Source organism: Garra rufa, chromosome 20, assembly GCF_049309525.1.
Source record: "Garra rufa chromosome 20, GarRuf1.0, whole genome shotgun sequence".
NCBI lineage: Eukaryota > Metazoa > Chordata > Actinopteri > Cypriniformes > Cyprinidae > Garra > Garra rufa.
Window position 1 is genome coordinate 27463636 of NC_133380.1, and position 14021 is coordinate 27477656.

The 14021-nt window shown below is 34.8% G+C and overlaps 1 protein-coding gene across 1 annotated transcript; it reads left to right on the plus strand.

The window, feature by feature from the left end:
- The first annotated feature begins 1060 nt into the window (after window positions 1-1060).
- Window positions 1061-12400, plus strand: inpp1 (inositol polyphosphate-1-phosphatase). The gene is made up of 6 exons (XM_073825834.1): window positions 1061-1203; window positions 2028-2240; window positions 2328-2388; window positions 5149-5349; window positions 5649-5823; window positions 9520-12400. Exons 1-6 carry the CDS (start codon window positions 1201-1203, stop codon window positions 10016-10018), a joined length of 1152 nt encoding a protein of 383 aa, XP_073681935.1. The 5' UTR covers window positions 1061-1200; the 3' UTR covers window positions 10019-12400.
- Window positions 12401-14021: the final 1621 nt, after the last annotated feature.

Here is a 14021-nt window from a genome sequence, read left to right on the forward strand (position 1 = left end):
CCCCGTTAAAATGTAATAATGTCCCATATCTCAAAAATGCTGCAGTAAAAAGGTTTCATATGAGTTTTGCATATAATATGGGCCGTCCTGAATAAGAACTGATCATTGTTTTGTTTTTTCTACTTATTAGACTCTAAAGTCTAATAATGTCCCATTTCTCAGAAAAGAACCGTCAAGTACAGCAATAAATAAAACGGATATTAAAGCAGAAATGCAAATAAATAAGTAAGTAAAAATTCACGAGCACTTTGTAGTATTATCTCTCAGTCCTGGGCGTCTAAATGAAAAGCGCTCTGCAAGCGCGTTCTCTCTGTGTTGTTTCTGAAACTACCGTAATCACTGTAATATGCGCGCACACTTAAATCAATCGCGGCTGGCTTGACCGTGTTTTTCTGAACCGCGGCTGGCTTTACCGCAGTGATTATTTGCATGAGACGCTGCTTAAAAGAAATTATAAAAAATACGGGACAAAACCCGTCCCGTATTGATTCAAAACGGGACGCGCAATTTCATTCTCAAATACGGGACGATTCCGTATTTTAAGGGACGGGTGGCAACCCTACTACATGATTTATCTATAAACTCTGACTGTCCACAGTCTGCAGATTGGCTCTGACTTTTGGCAACCAGCATTGACTCTTTCAGAAATCTGGGCAAAAGTCATGTTTCATATTCCAGGATTTAGCTGACTATGCACTCTCAATGGCAAAAATCTCAAAGACACCGAAACTATCATTTTTAGACACAGCCAGTGGTTTTTCCAGTTGCTCAAGCTTCACAGTTGTGCTTAGCTCCTCAAGAATCTCATATTACTTCAAGCTGTCTTTTTTTATTATTTATACTGCAATCGCTTGAATTTTGCCATGCTTGGATTTTGTTGGATTGAGTTGCTTATTAAATATTCATCTGATTATACTAAAACTTACTTGGATTTATCTAAAATGTATGTAATATGTATGGCTCCAGCAGAGGGCGGTATTCATAAACAAACTCCTCCTACTTTGACGCAATGAGACGTGGAAAGGTTCTCATTTCCGAGGCGTTTCCGTTACTTAAAACATCTGCGTTAAAATACGCTGGCGTCACGTATCAGAGATGAAGTGTGTGCGAGCTTTCAGACTGAGGATCAGTAGAGGACTGTGATATACAGGAAGCGCCCAACTTCAGCTCAAGGACATCTTACACTACAGATTTATTTCAATGGTATGAGCTGTAGTTATCATGTCTTGTCTTTGCTTGTTACAGTAAATCTGTCTTCTAATAAGGAAAGATTTCGATTCTTTGTACAGATGTGGGAGGTCTGGGTGTATTTGTGTTTCTGCCTGTGACTGCTATTCATGTATACATGTTTATATGTTCTGTTTCTTTGTGTGTGTGTCTGTTGGACCCTTGGGTGTCATGACTAAACCACAGAGATAATGTGAACTCTGTAACACTGAATCTGCAGGAGCAATGTCTATACAAGTTCACCAAAGCTGTATAGTCCCTAGCAAATAAATAATGAGTAAACATTATCTTTCTGTAATTTCACTATGTAGAGGACGTCTATTGATGTCATATGCATTTGTATGTCTGTTTGCATATATTTGCACCATTCACAGTATCCAAAGTTGAACAAGCAACATGCATTTGTACACTGATACAAATGCACTCACTATGTTCAATTTCACTTAACGTTTGTCTTCAGGGTTATGACTTTTTTCAGAGCTTTTTGGAAATATTTCACCATGATACTCAAGATTAATGCATTTATATAGACCTCTTTTAAGCCATTTATTATGATGTTGTGATTTGCTTTGCACAAATACATCTGGTATTCATCATGGTGCTTTGATCTTAAGTTTTTGTCCCAGTTAGTTAATGAGAGTCTTTTTTTAGGTTGCTCATATTTTTGCAACTTGACCTGATTTTCACTTGACCCGTTTAGTTCCATAAGTGTGTTGAAACGTTACTGACATAATTGTAAAAGAGTATCGTTGACTGTACAATCTATAGAGCCAACCTTGTTTGTTATGTGTGATTCACAGGCCTCAGGTATGGCAGAGTTGCTGCGGTTGCTCTTGAGCGTGGCAGAAAAAGCTGCCAATGTTGCGCGGGTCTGTCGACAGGAAGCATCACTGTTTGAACTTTTGGTACAGGAAAAGACAGGAGCTGACAAAAACAAGAAATTTGTCCAGGACTTTAAGACGCTTGCTGATGTGTTGATACAGGAAATGATTCGCCATGATGTTTGCGCCCAGGTTCTTAAAAATAAAGCTTTCAGTAAAATTAAAATTTGCTTTTGTCGAGTTTGTGATGGCTAAAAATTCTCCATTCTTGCTTTATAGTTTCCGGAATTGACTGGCTTTATTCATGGAGAGGAGTCGAACAAGTTTGAGAATGGGCTTGGTAAGTTACCTTGAGTAGCTATGATCCTGTGCTGCATTTGAAAGGATTTCAGTATGTAATTGTATTCAAATTTTCACCACTCTTGTGGCACTCGTTATTTGACTTTTAACCCCACTGAAATATGGAAAGCTGTAGATCATGTGACAACATAAATGCATGTTTTTTTGCATTGCAAATTATGTTTTTGATGACTACATGGAAAAGTAAAATCAGATAAAATTAAGTAAATGTTAAAACAGTTAAAGTAAAAGGTTAACCAGCATATTCATATAATTTTATTATAGTTAAAGTGGTGTAAAAATGGTAATTTCCACTGAGATGTTTTAGACAACATAAGATGCACCAAGTACAAAGCCCTGTGGGATTTCTCATTAGGATGCGAGATGCACAAAAGAAATCCTTTGCAGCTGCAGTGACAGACTATGTTTACATTAAACTCGAATGAATGGCTTTCTGATCTCTTCTTTTTCACAGGGGTTTTTAAGGCCTTGCTCACAACATGACCACTGCACTCCCTACAGCACTTGATGGGTCCTATTATCAAATAGGATAGGCAGAATAAAAGCACCAATTAGAGATGCACTGCTCAGTTAATAGCAGCGGTGGGTGATTGTGTGAAATTAAGCAGACAGATCCAGATTAATCACAATGAGGCCAGTAAAGATGCTGTCATTTTGGATTCAACAAGTTTTTAATCTGGGTCGAGGGGGGTGAATATGTCAGGATTTTAAAAGGGGTTATGCAAACAATTTCTAATATCAGTAGTGTTAATTTCGTCAGACGAGACGAGACGAAATATGTTCGTCAACGACCTTTTTTTTCATGACTAAGACGAGACGATGACAAGACTGCACCACTGTCCAAAAACGCTGACTAAGACTAAATTAACATGCATTATTGTTGACGAAAAAAGACGAGACGAAAATGTTTTGCATAAAATAAAAACTAAGATAAAATCTCTCTTCATTTTCGTCTACAATCGTCTCTGCTTTTTCATCAGCTGTTACGGCTTTAAAATATTCAAACTGCGCTTTGGCGCGCTGGCTGTCATATAATCACAACTATGCAGTGTTTTTAACCACATAACGCTTATTTTAGGTTTCAGACATTTAAATACACATAAGTACTAGTAAAAGGAGACATTTAGAGTTTGTAAAATACACACATAGGTCTATGGAAGCAGCAAATAATCTATTCAAATATAATTTGCCGATGTGTTTTATTCATATCACATACACATAGGCTTAGTAACTAAAAAGTTCACTCTATTCCTCTTCCAGTTCACCAGCCACTTACTTGCATGTATTTCGGGAGAAACGGATGAATGTATATGTGCTGTAAATACGGCTGACAGGACTCTCTGAGTCTGAACGGCAGCGCGAACAAACATGGCCGCGCCCATCTCACGTTACAGATTACGACCCAGATCATTTATATATGGTTTTAAAGTACGAAACATACTAATTCACACATATTTGTGAATCGGAATATTAGATAGTTCATGGCATGGTAAGCAAGTGTGTGAGTATTTTGGATAAAAAAGGAAAAACGAAATAAAAGCGATCTATCTGTCATACAGTGTTATTGTGTCTGTGTTGTGACACGTGACAAGCTTGATGCGTCGCCATGGAAACAATAAGGTCAAATAACGGTCTAAATACTAAAATAACTAAAATAACGGTCGCTTAAAAAAAACTCACTCTCAGGGGTCCGCTATATTTTAAACTCACCACTGAAAGGGTTAATCATTTGTGAATGTGTCTCCTAAATCAGAAATTGAAAACCAGACACGTTTAACATTTGCATTCAACAAAAATCATTCAACAAGTGTATTTTGTCAGGTAATTATGACATTTAACCAATGTTTGAGATATGTGAAACACTTTTTTTGCTGAAATGTGTATCAGTAATAATCTCAGTAATAATGTGTTATTTTAAAAAAAGACTACAATTTTTTGACTAAACCTAAACTAAAATATATTGAGTTCTTTTTTGACTAAAACTAGACTAAAATTAAAAGACTTTTAGTCGACTAAAACTTGACTAAGATACCTTGAGTTTTCTTTTGACTAAAACTAGACTAAAATGACGAGACTTTTAGTCGACTAAAACTTGACTAACAAAAAAAGATATGTGAATGACTAAATATGACTAAAACTAACAAGGACATTTGGCACAAGACTAAGACTAAGACTAAATTAAAAATAGGTGACGAAATTAACACTAAATATCAGATGAGGTAAAGCCAGTGGTTAGGTTGTGGCCATGGTAGCTGGTACGCAAATGGTTGCATGATTATAATAAAGCCAAATCAAAGCTAGCACTATAGAATAGTTTGTGAGTACATTTGAGGAACTGAGAAATACTTAGCATGAGATGAAATGCTTGTGTTTGTTTTGGGGTGTTCAGGAGATGCCAGGGAATGATGTGTAAATTGTTTCTCATACCTGCAAACTTGTTGTCTTTTGGCAAAATTCACCATTCTGACATTGGAGCTGGCCATTTACATGATTTGTGTAACTCCAAGGAGTTTTTATTTGGTAGATGGTTAAATTAATGTTTATCTGAAGGGAGCTGACTGGCTTCATGAAAGTTTATGTTCTTTTTACCTCCTTATGATGTCTAATAAAGTAGTGTGTGTGTGTGTGTGTGTGTGTGTGTGTGTGTGTATGTATATGTGTATATATATATATATATATATATATATAGGCAATGACAGTCATCTAATAGGAGTTGATGTGTGATTTGTATTTCTTTCAGGGGAGAGTGTTACTGTGACAGTATGTGCTCACAAAGAGGACACAACTGCTCTGTTGGCTAAAGTCCTGGATGGTGATCAAAACGCTGCGTCCCTCCTGAGCAAGGTGATCCACCAAGACCTTCAGATTAGTGATAAGACGGCTGAATCTCTGCAGCTGTCAATCAGCCCGGCCGACGTGGGCATCTGGATTGATCCTATCGGTAATTTAATTTCTGTCCAGCTTTTTACTTGGCTACTTTATTTTTACATTTTATTAATTTAGCAAACTAGGTTCACCAGGTTGGGTGTACACTAGATTACTAAACAAATATATAAGGTGTGTCATTTGAAAGACTATATTCAGTTCAAATGTTGGATACATGTGTGCCCTACCTGGTATTTGTACCAGTCAGTAGTTGCAGAACTAGTTAGGAAGTATCTGTGTGAAATCTATGTGGAAAAAATCTAATGTGAAATTAAAACTGTGAAACTTAAAAATGTGCATTTGTTTTTTTGATAGATGGAACAAGTCAATACATTGAAGGGAAAGAGGAAGAGGAGCCAGAGGAAGGCTTTTGTCCTTTCGGACTCCCGTGTGCTCTGGTTCTGATTGGGGTTTACTTACGATCTACTGGTCAACCAGTCATGGGTGTCATAAACCAGCCGTTCAACCGCAAAGACTTCACGGGTAAAGGGTAAGAGTGCTGCTTTAGCAGTGTTAAAAAGAAAACTCAGATGTGAAATGAGAATATTGTTGTTAAGAATATTGTTTTAATATAACAAAAAAACAACAGTAATTTAACTGAAAACCATATATAGCCGTATATAACGGGAAATGTACGTTAATACACTTCGCATGGGATACAGCATTTTCTCACATTTTCAGCCAAGTGAAATGATATACAAGGTATTTTAACAGCTAGTTATTTTTAGTTTCGTTAGTTAAAATAAAAACGATAACTCCTCAAAGCCCCTATTTATAATACATTATAAGTATATTTCTAAGGCATTATAATGAATGCATAATGTATTATAAAAACATAATATGTTATATCAATTCATGAATAATCATAACAACAATTATAATACTTACGTATTTGAGGTTATAACTTTTAGGATTAGGATTATTTATAACACACAATGGACACCATATCAAATCTACTTTATCATCATATTACATTTATTTTTTTAATTTTATTTTTATGTTCCCCTTAGTCTTTTGACTATAAGCAACTTTGCAACTACATATCAATTAAAACCCTTTAGAGTATTAGTAGACTTTGGTTAAGGTTAGGGTAGGTAGAAAGTTTAACGTACTTGCAAAGTTACTTATAATCAGTTTGTCTTTTAGGAAACCATCAAAATACAGTGGTGGCATATATTTTGCATACTAAGAATAATTACTGCTAGCTGACATGCAGTTGCACAGTTACTTATCAAAAGCTGTCTAAAGGGTACCATCAAAATAATCAAACTGATCATATTACACATTCATCTGATCTGATACCTGATCTTATGGCTCGTTGAGAAAAAAAATAAAATAATTATTATTACGTATAAATAGGGCTGGGCAATATGGCCTAAAAATAAAATCCCAGATTTTTTCCACAAAAAATCCGTTTACGATTTAAATAGATTTTTTCCCCCCTACTTCTTTTAGCATGTAAAGAAACCCCAGCTTTTCCACAATATATATGGGCACCATATATTTTGCAATATACATTGCAACTGCATCAGTGATTGCTTTCCACCAGTCCCCATTCTTATCATACTGCACACAGTAAATGTTTGTAAGACAAATAAATATGAGATGGGAGGAAAATATATATTTCCATGCTTTTCTCATGCACTTACATCGTATACAAAAATATAAAATTTTGAACACAGAAATATTAAATGATTTAAAAAACTGAAACGATCTGCCAGCAGGTGGTGGTAAGACACTGATTTAATTATTGAATCATATCATTAATTTGATTCGTTGGAACGGATGGTTCATTCAGGAATAAAGCAAGTGACTCTTTATGAATGGGAAATTGAATCATTTCACTAGATTCGTTTAAAAACGCACGTTCATTCATAAACGAAACACCGCTGTGTTTGAGTGGAGATGCGCAGTGGCTCAGCTATGACTGGTTTTAGACCACTTTTGACGACAAAATAGAGCAAAATCAGGCAATAGTGTTATAGTCAGACAATGTAAGTCACTTAATAATAACTTCTTGTTTATTTAACTGTTATAATAAATCAATATCTCGTTTACAGACTCCCTTAAAATGACTAAAAGCTGTCACTCATCTTAGTTCGCAATATCACAAAGCTCTATTATAATAAACTAAGCTACTGCCCATTCAGTCTCTTATTTACATTCTCTACACTTGAGATACATTAGTCAATGTGCAAAACACATAGAAACCTTTTAAGCTCCACTCAGCGCAAATACAAATATGCTGGTCGGGTCAGTCGCACATGGTGCACCTAAATATTTTTCATAGTCGTACGCAGTAGGTTTTTTTGCCCTTGAACTGCTGGTCGCACCGGTGCGACCTAAGATTCTTTTTAGTCGCACCATTGAGAAATTAGGTCGCACTCTAGAGCCCTGATATGCAAATAATTTGCCATTGTCTTCAGTCATCTCTCTAATCTGTTTATGTGGTAAGTAAAATTGTATGTACTGTAATGTAACAGGCTAACTTGCTAGCAAGCAGCTAATCATGTCCCCTTAGTGACTCGCGTTATTTTACCGTGTTTTCCGTTCTGAATACAGCGGTTAATTAGGCGCGCCATTATGTGGTCGGACAATATTGCCTCATAATTATTCTGCCATTGGTGCAATTACAATGTATCTAATATTTTTATAAAAAAATTGCGATGCCTCGATTTAATAAAAAATGTAATCGTCTTAAAACGTAAATTCGAATTAATCGAAAAAATCAAAAGAATCGCCCAGCCCTACGTATAAGTGATCTTTGTATGCTTTAAGTAAAGTGACATAAGTAAGATTGCAAGATAGATTTACAATACGCTATAACTATGAGGAGTATAATCCATGGTAACTGAAGTGAATGCAACGTGTTCATTATATTATGAATAATTATACTCTTAAAAGCTATAACTAATTAAAACTGTTCTTATGAATACTCATGAGATGATACAACATATTATAAGGTTTTCCATAAAGCATTATGGATTTATTATAATGCCTTAAGGATACCCTTATAATGTATTATAAAAACAGGCTTCATAGAAAGTGTTACCCACTTGATTTAAGAAGACTTTGTTATACATTTCATGTATCTACTGTTATAATAATAACAGTTAATTATGCATAATTACATGCAAGTAACCCTAAGTCAAACCCTAATTGTAACAATATAGTAATATTACTCAGTATGTATAATTACACTGTAACAAGGACACCTTAAAATAAAGTGTAACCATAAAAACACATGACTTGTAGTCATATCGAGATGGAAATAACTACAACTAAATATAAGTAGTATTTAACATTATTTGTACTTGAGTACAAACAGCACTGGCCCATTTATATCTGGTTCTCAAACCTTTATAAAGGTAAATTGAGTTTCCCACCCTTACTTTCAGTTTTTAGAGATCCCAAAAACACACAACAGAAAACATTTCTTTGACTTTTTGACTGTGAAACTCATATAGATGGAAAAGCCAGTACATTCTTCCTGGATGATTTTAGAAGACAAGTTTTCAATTGCGAGTCTTAAAGGGATAGTTCACCCAAAAATGAAAATTGGATGTTTATCTGCTTACCCCCAGGGCGTCCAAGATGTAGGTGACTTTGTTTCTTCAGTAGAACACAAACAAAGATTTTTAACTCAAACCATTGCAGTCTGTCAGTCATATAATGGCAGTCAATAGGCACCAAATATTTGAGAGTAAAAAAAACATACACAGACAAAACCGAATTAAATCCTGCGGCTCGTGACGATACATTGACGATACACCTACATCTTGGATGCCCTGGGGGTAAGCAGATAAAAATTAAAATTTCATTTTCGGGTGAACTATCCCTTTAAGTGCCTCACAAGTTTTCATGCATATATTACTCTTTGACAAGCTACCCCGCCCCCAAAAAATATTTTACATTTTTGGTGAATTGCAATGAAACCAATGGGGTAGACAAACTGACCTGTAAGGCAATCTTATTTGACCAAAGTTTGTACATCTATGTGTTGAAACACACATTAAAAACCCTAAATAAGAAAAAGTCACAGAATTTCAAAAAAAAAAAAGAAAGGAATGAAAACAGTTTAAACACTTTTAAACAACACAGTAAGACTGACAGAAGCTATCCTGACCTATTGCTTGTTATGTAACTTACTGTATTATTTAATCTCTTTATGATGTCATGATTGTAGATGGAAAGGTCGGCATGTCTGGGGTGTTTCGTATGGAGATGTGAAAGCTTACTCCTTCACGCAGTGCAGGCCGCTGTGTCAACAAAAAGATTATTTGTCTGTGCTGCTGAGCTCCAGCGAGAAGCCGGCTGTGAAGGATGCTCTGACAGCCATTTCCAATAGCTCGCTGATGTATGCGTCTGGTGCGGGATACAAGATCCTGTGCGTGGTCCAGGGTCTGGTGGATGTGTATGTGCTGTCAGAGGGCAGCACGTTCAAGTGGGACTCGTGTGCTCCTCATGCAGTTCTGCGGGCGTTGGGTGGCGGTGTTGCGGATCTGAGAGAGTCCCTGCGTGCCCACGTCAATGGAAACGTAGGACACACAGCTGAACTGACCTACCATCAACCTCACACCGAAAGTCAAGGTGTGGACAGGTGGGCGAACCGTGGAGGAATAATTGCATATTTGGACTCCAGCGTTATTGATAAAGTTGTGGCAGCACTTGCTGGAAAGATATGATAAAAAGAGGCAAGCGCTCAGTGTATGCAAGTATATGTGACTTTTTTTTATTGCATAATCTTTTGTCCTATATACTATTTTTACAGTAAGATTTAGTGGCATATTGAAATATTAATTTAAGTTTTCAGAAGATATATAAAAATATATAATACTTCTCTACAATGTATATATGTGTAAGTTTTATGTTTGGAAGAAGCTGGTTATATTTTCACAAAAAAAGGAAACCAATTAATGCTTTTTTTGTTGCATAAATGTAGATTGTCACATGTTTTACAGTTTATAATGGTCACCTGAGATAAAAGAAGAAACAGAAACCGACAGTTGTTATTGTTTCATAGTAGCTGGATTATCTTGATACTGTGTTCTTACCTGAATGATCCACAGCTGTGCTTTTTTTGTTTAATGATAGTTGTTTATGAGTTCCTTGTTTGTCCTGAAAAGGTAAACTTCCTGCTGTTCTTCAGAAAAATCCTTCAGTTGCTACAACTTCTTTGGTTTTCCAGCATTTTTGTGTATTTGAACCCTTTCCAACAATGACTGTATGATTTTGAGATATTACAGAAGGTTCAAATGCTCACTGATGCTTCAGATGGAAAAAAAATGCATTAAGAGCTGAAAACCTATTGAATTTGAAGATCAGGATTTTGTCTTCTGGGAAACATGTAAGTATCTTCTGTAGCCTCGGAAGGGCAGTACTAAAAGAAAAAATATATAATAGTTAGGCAAAATAAGAAAAATTGACACATCTCCATTCTGTTCAAAAGTTTTCAGCCCCGGCTTTAATTTATTACAAAATATTACAGTAAATACTGTAATAACACGATTTTTCTTTAATTGGGTGTGTTAAAATATACTACCTGTCAAAAGTTATTATTTTTTAATCTTTTTGAAATGAGTTTCTTAAATGCAAGGCAATTGGATCAAAAATATTGTACAAACAGATAGGGTTGGGCGATGTCGACCAATTTGGCATCATACGATGTCTAACGTGAAACATCGCGATGGACAATGGCATCGTCCGCGGGGGGCGTGGAGAGGGCGGGATTGCGGGATGGTTGTTGTTAAATAATTAATTCATAACAAATTAATTAATTGTAGCCTACCGTTTCCACCAGTGCTTAATTTGAGCCGGATTTTTAAAGATCCGGCATTAACAAGTGCATTAGATCGTGACAGTGCGTACGTGCATACAGGACAGAGCAAGCGCGGGTTTATGTAGATGTATCTGGAGGATGTGTGTTGGTCCTTAACATATTTTTGACCAGTCAGCTTTAAGTTCAAAATTGCTCTCATTGATTGCTTACTGCTTAACCCACTCTCTCCAAATGCATTTAATGAGCAGCGGAATGTTTAGAGAGAAAGTGTAATATCAGAAATAATACCAAATCAAGCGAAATATTATTATGTATTAACATTATAAACACTATAAACATAGCTATAAGTTAGTTACCCTGACTCCTAAACAAATCATTTAAATGTAACGGTAGTTTCATTTAAATGAAACTAAAAATACCAGGCGTTGGGCTCACGCACCTCTGTAATTTGGCACAAATCCAAGTGTTTCCATATTCCCAATGCATTTGAATGATAAACTGTTATTTATAATGTATAGGCTTTGTATTGTACGTTCGTATTTCGTTGGAAAAAAATATATTCTCTTGTTTTGTTTGTTCCAAGCTCGGTTCGTTATGGTAAAACCATGAAAAAGGCATATTTGGTGTAGTTTATTTAATCTAATTTAATTAAAATTATTTTGAATTTTTTTCTGCTGTTTTTGTATGCCTCATTTATTAATGTAAACAAACTAGTTCATGTAATTTGTTTGGAGTTCACTGTAATTTGTATTGTGATCGCTAACAACTTCCTTGTTATTATTTCCTCATAATAATAATAATAATTAAAGCTGCAAGCAGCGATGACCGGGCCCTCGCCGTCTGCGCAGTCGCCATCCCGATAGCATCAGGAAAACGGTGCCCAGTTGGCACATGCATTCACAGTAACCCTTTGGACTAACCCTAACTGTCTCTCCTCCTCTCTGACTCTTTCTCTTACCACCCATCCCCCCTCCTTACACCCAGCCACTTACCACACAAACACACACATTGAGTGCAGAGCAGAGTGAGATCAGATATGTTTTTTTATTTTCTTTCATTCGTGGAGTTTTGTATAATTATGAAATGAACTGTGTTTGATCAGAATGAATAGTTATTTGTATGAAAAAAGTTTCAAAGAGTTAGGATGCTGCACTTTAAATATATAATAAATCATTGAAAATTGAAAATGGAAAATGAAATTCTAAGCACGCTATCTGCCTTAAATATCACAGGAAACAAATATTTGAATGTATTTTTTATTTTTATTTATTTGCCATGGCAACAGCATTTGATGCATCAGGGCTTTTACATTATTCTGATGAAGTTTGAAGAAAATCGAGTACAAATATATAGTTCGTTGTTTGTTCGTGTTTGTTAGTTCATTAACCATTGTTAACAAAAGAGACCCTATTTTAAATAGTTACCATGTTTTATGGTCTACAAGCATTTTTAAATATTATTTTAATAATCTATAAGCATCTGTGAAATAATTATAAACAAATATATTAAAAATAAATACATATTAACTTAGTTGATTTTTTTTGGCCTTTTTGTATTTGTTTCTCATTCTAATTAAGTGAACTGAGCAGTATAGTTTCATACTTATAAGATTTTTTGTTCTACCAGTGAGAGTGTATATATGTATATAAATCATATAATTTTTCCTTAAAAGATAAAAAAAAAGATTTTAATGCTCTTTAAGCACCTATACAAAATAATTATGTAAAATTACACTGACAGTACAGTATATATCAACTGATTCTATGGATTATTGTCATTCTTATACACTGAGAATGAGCTAAATAGCATTAGAGGTCAAACGATTCCTTATCTTATGAGGACCTCTAGTGTTCATCCCTGGTATTAGAGCTTTAATCTGACAAATTTAAATGACACTTTTAATGTTTTTGGGGCCTCTGAGCATGATAACATTTTGAAACTACACGTATTTCCTAAGAATTTCTTGTTCTTTATATGTAAAAAGTTTTGATGAGTTAGAATAATGCAATTTAAAGATATATGAAAATAACTCTTCATCTTTTTTATTGTTACTTTCATAAATCACCACATCAACACTGTTCAAGATATCCCAAAGCCATTCACAATATAGGGAACATTTTCCCTATATTCTGATGATGATGATAAGAACATGTAATTCATGATGATAACAAAATGTTATTATTGCTTGCTTTACGTCCACCACTTCTGCTTAAATGTCATCGTTACCTATCTGTACAATTTGTGTGTGGATATTGCTTTGCAGGTGACTCCTGTTATAAGACATCACTTTTAAGCGCTACATAACTAAGAAAGAATCAATTAGGAAAACGGTGCCCAGTTGGCACATGTATTCACAGTAACCCTCAGTCAGTTGGATTTAAAGTTTACTGAATTGAAAGGGTTAAACTTTAAAATCAACACACAGACACATACACACAATATATAAAATTGCCAACCAGTTTCATTTGTTAACATTAACTATATTAGTTAACATGAACAATAATTAAATAGTATTTATTAATGTTAATTAATATTAAGCTAAAAAAAGTATTCATATATTGTTTAATGGTAAAATAGTATATTTTAACATTAGTTTATGTACTGTGAATTAACATGAACATGAACACAGTTCATGTGGGTGTACAGCAATACACAAAGTGCTCTATAAACGCTTCTTTCTTTCAAAATATCTTTAAAAATCAAGTTGAGTATTGTAATGGGGCGATATATATATATATATAACTGATCTTAAAATGGTAAAATTTTCAGATGTTTTGAACAGATAACAGCAAAGTTTGTTTTGTTGACAAAGTTTGTCTTGAAACTGTTAATTAAAATGTTATATTCAATAAATAACACTATGAAAATAAATGTCTATCAATGAAGATAAACCGCTCATGCTAAAAAGT

Bases quoted from the DNA above. Each gene is read 5' to 3' on its own strand.
- inpp1 (XM_073825834.1), top strand. The intron at 2,389-5,148 runs GTAAGTTACCTT...TATTTCTTTCAG, and splicing joins CAAGTTTGAGAATGGGCTTG to GGGAGAGTGTTACTGTGACA. The intron at 5,824-9,519 runs GTAAGAGTGCTG...TCATGATTGTAG, and splicing joins AAAGACTTCACGGGTAAAGG to ATGGAAAGGTCGGCATGTCT.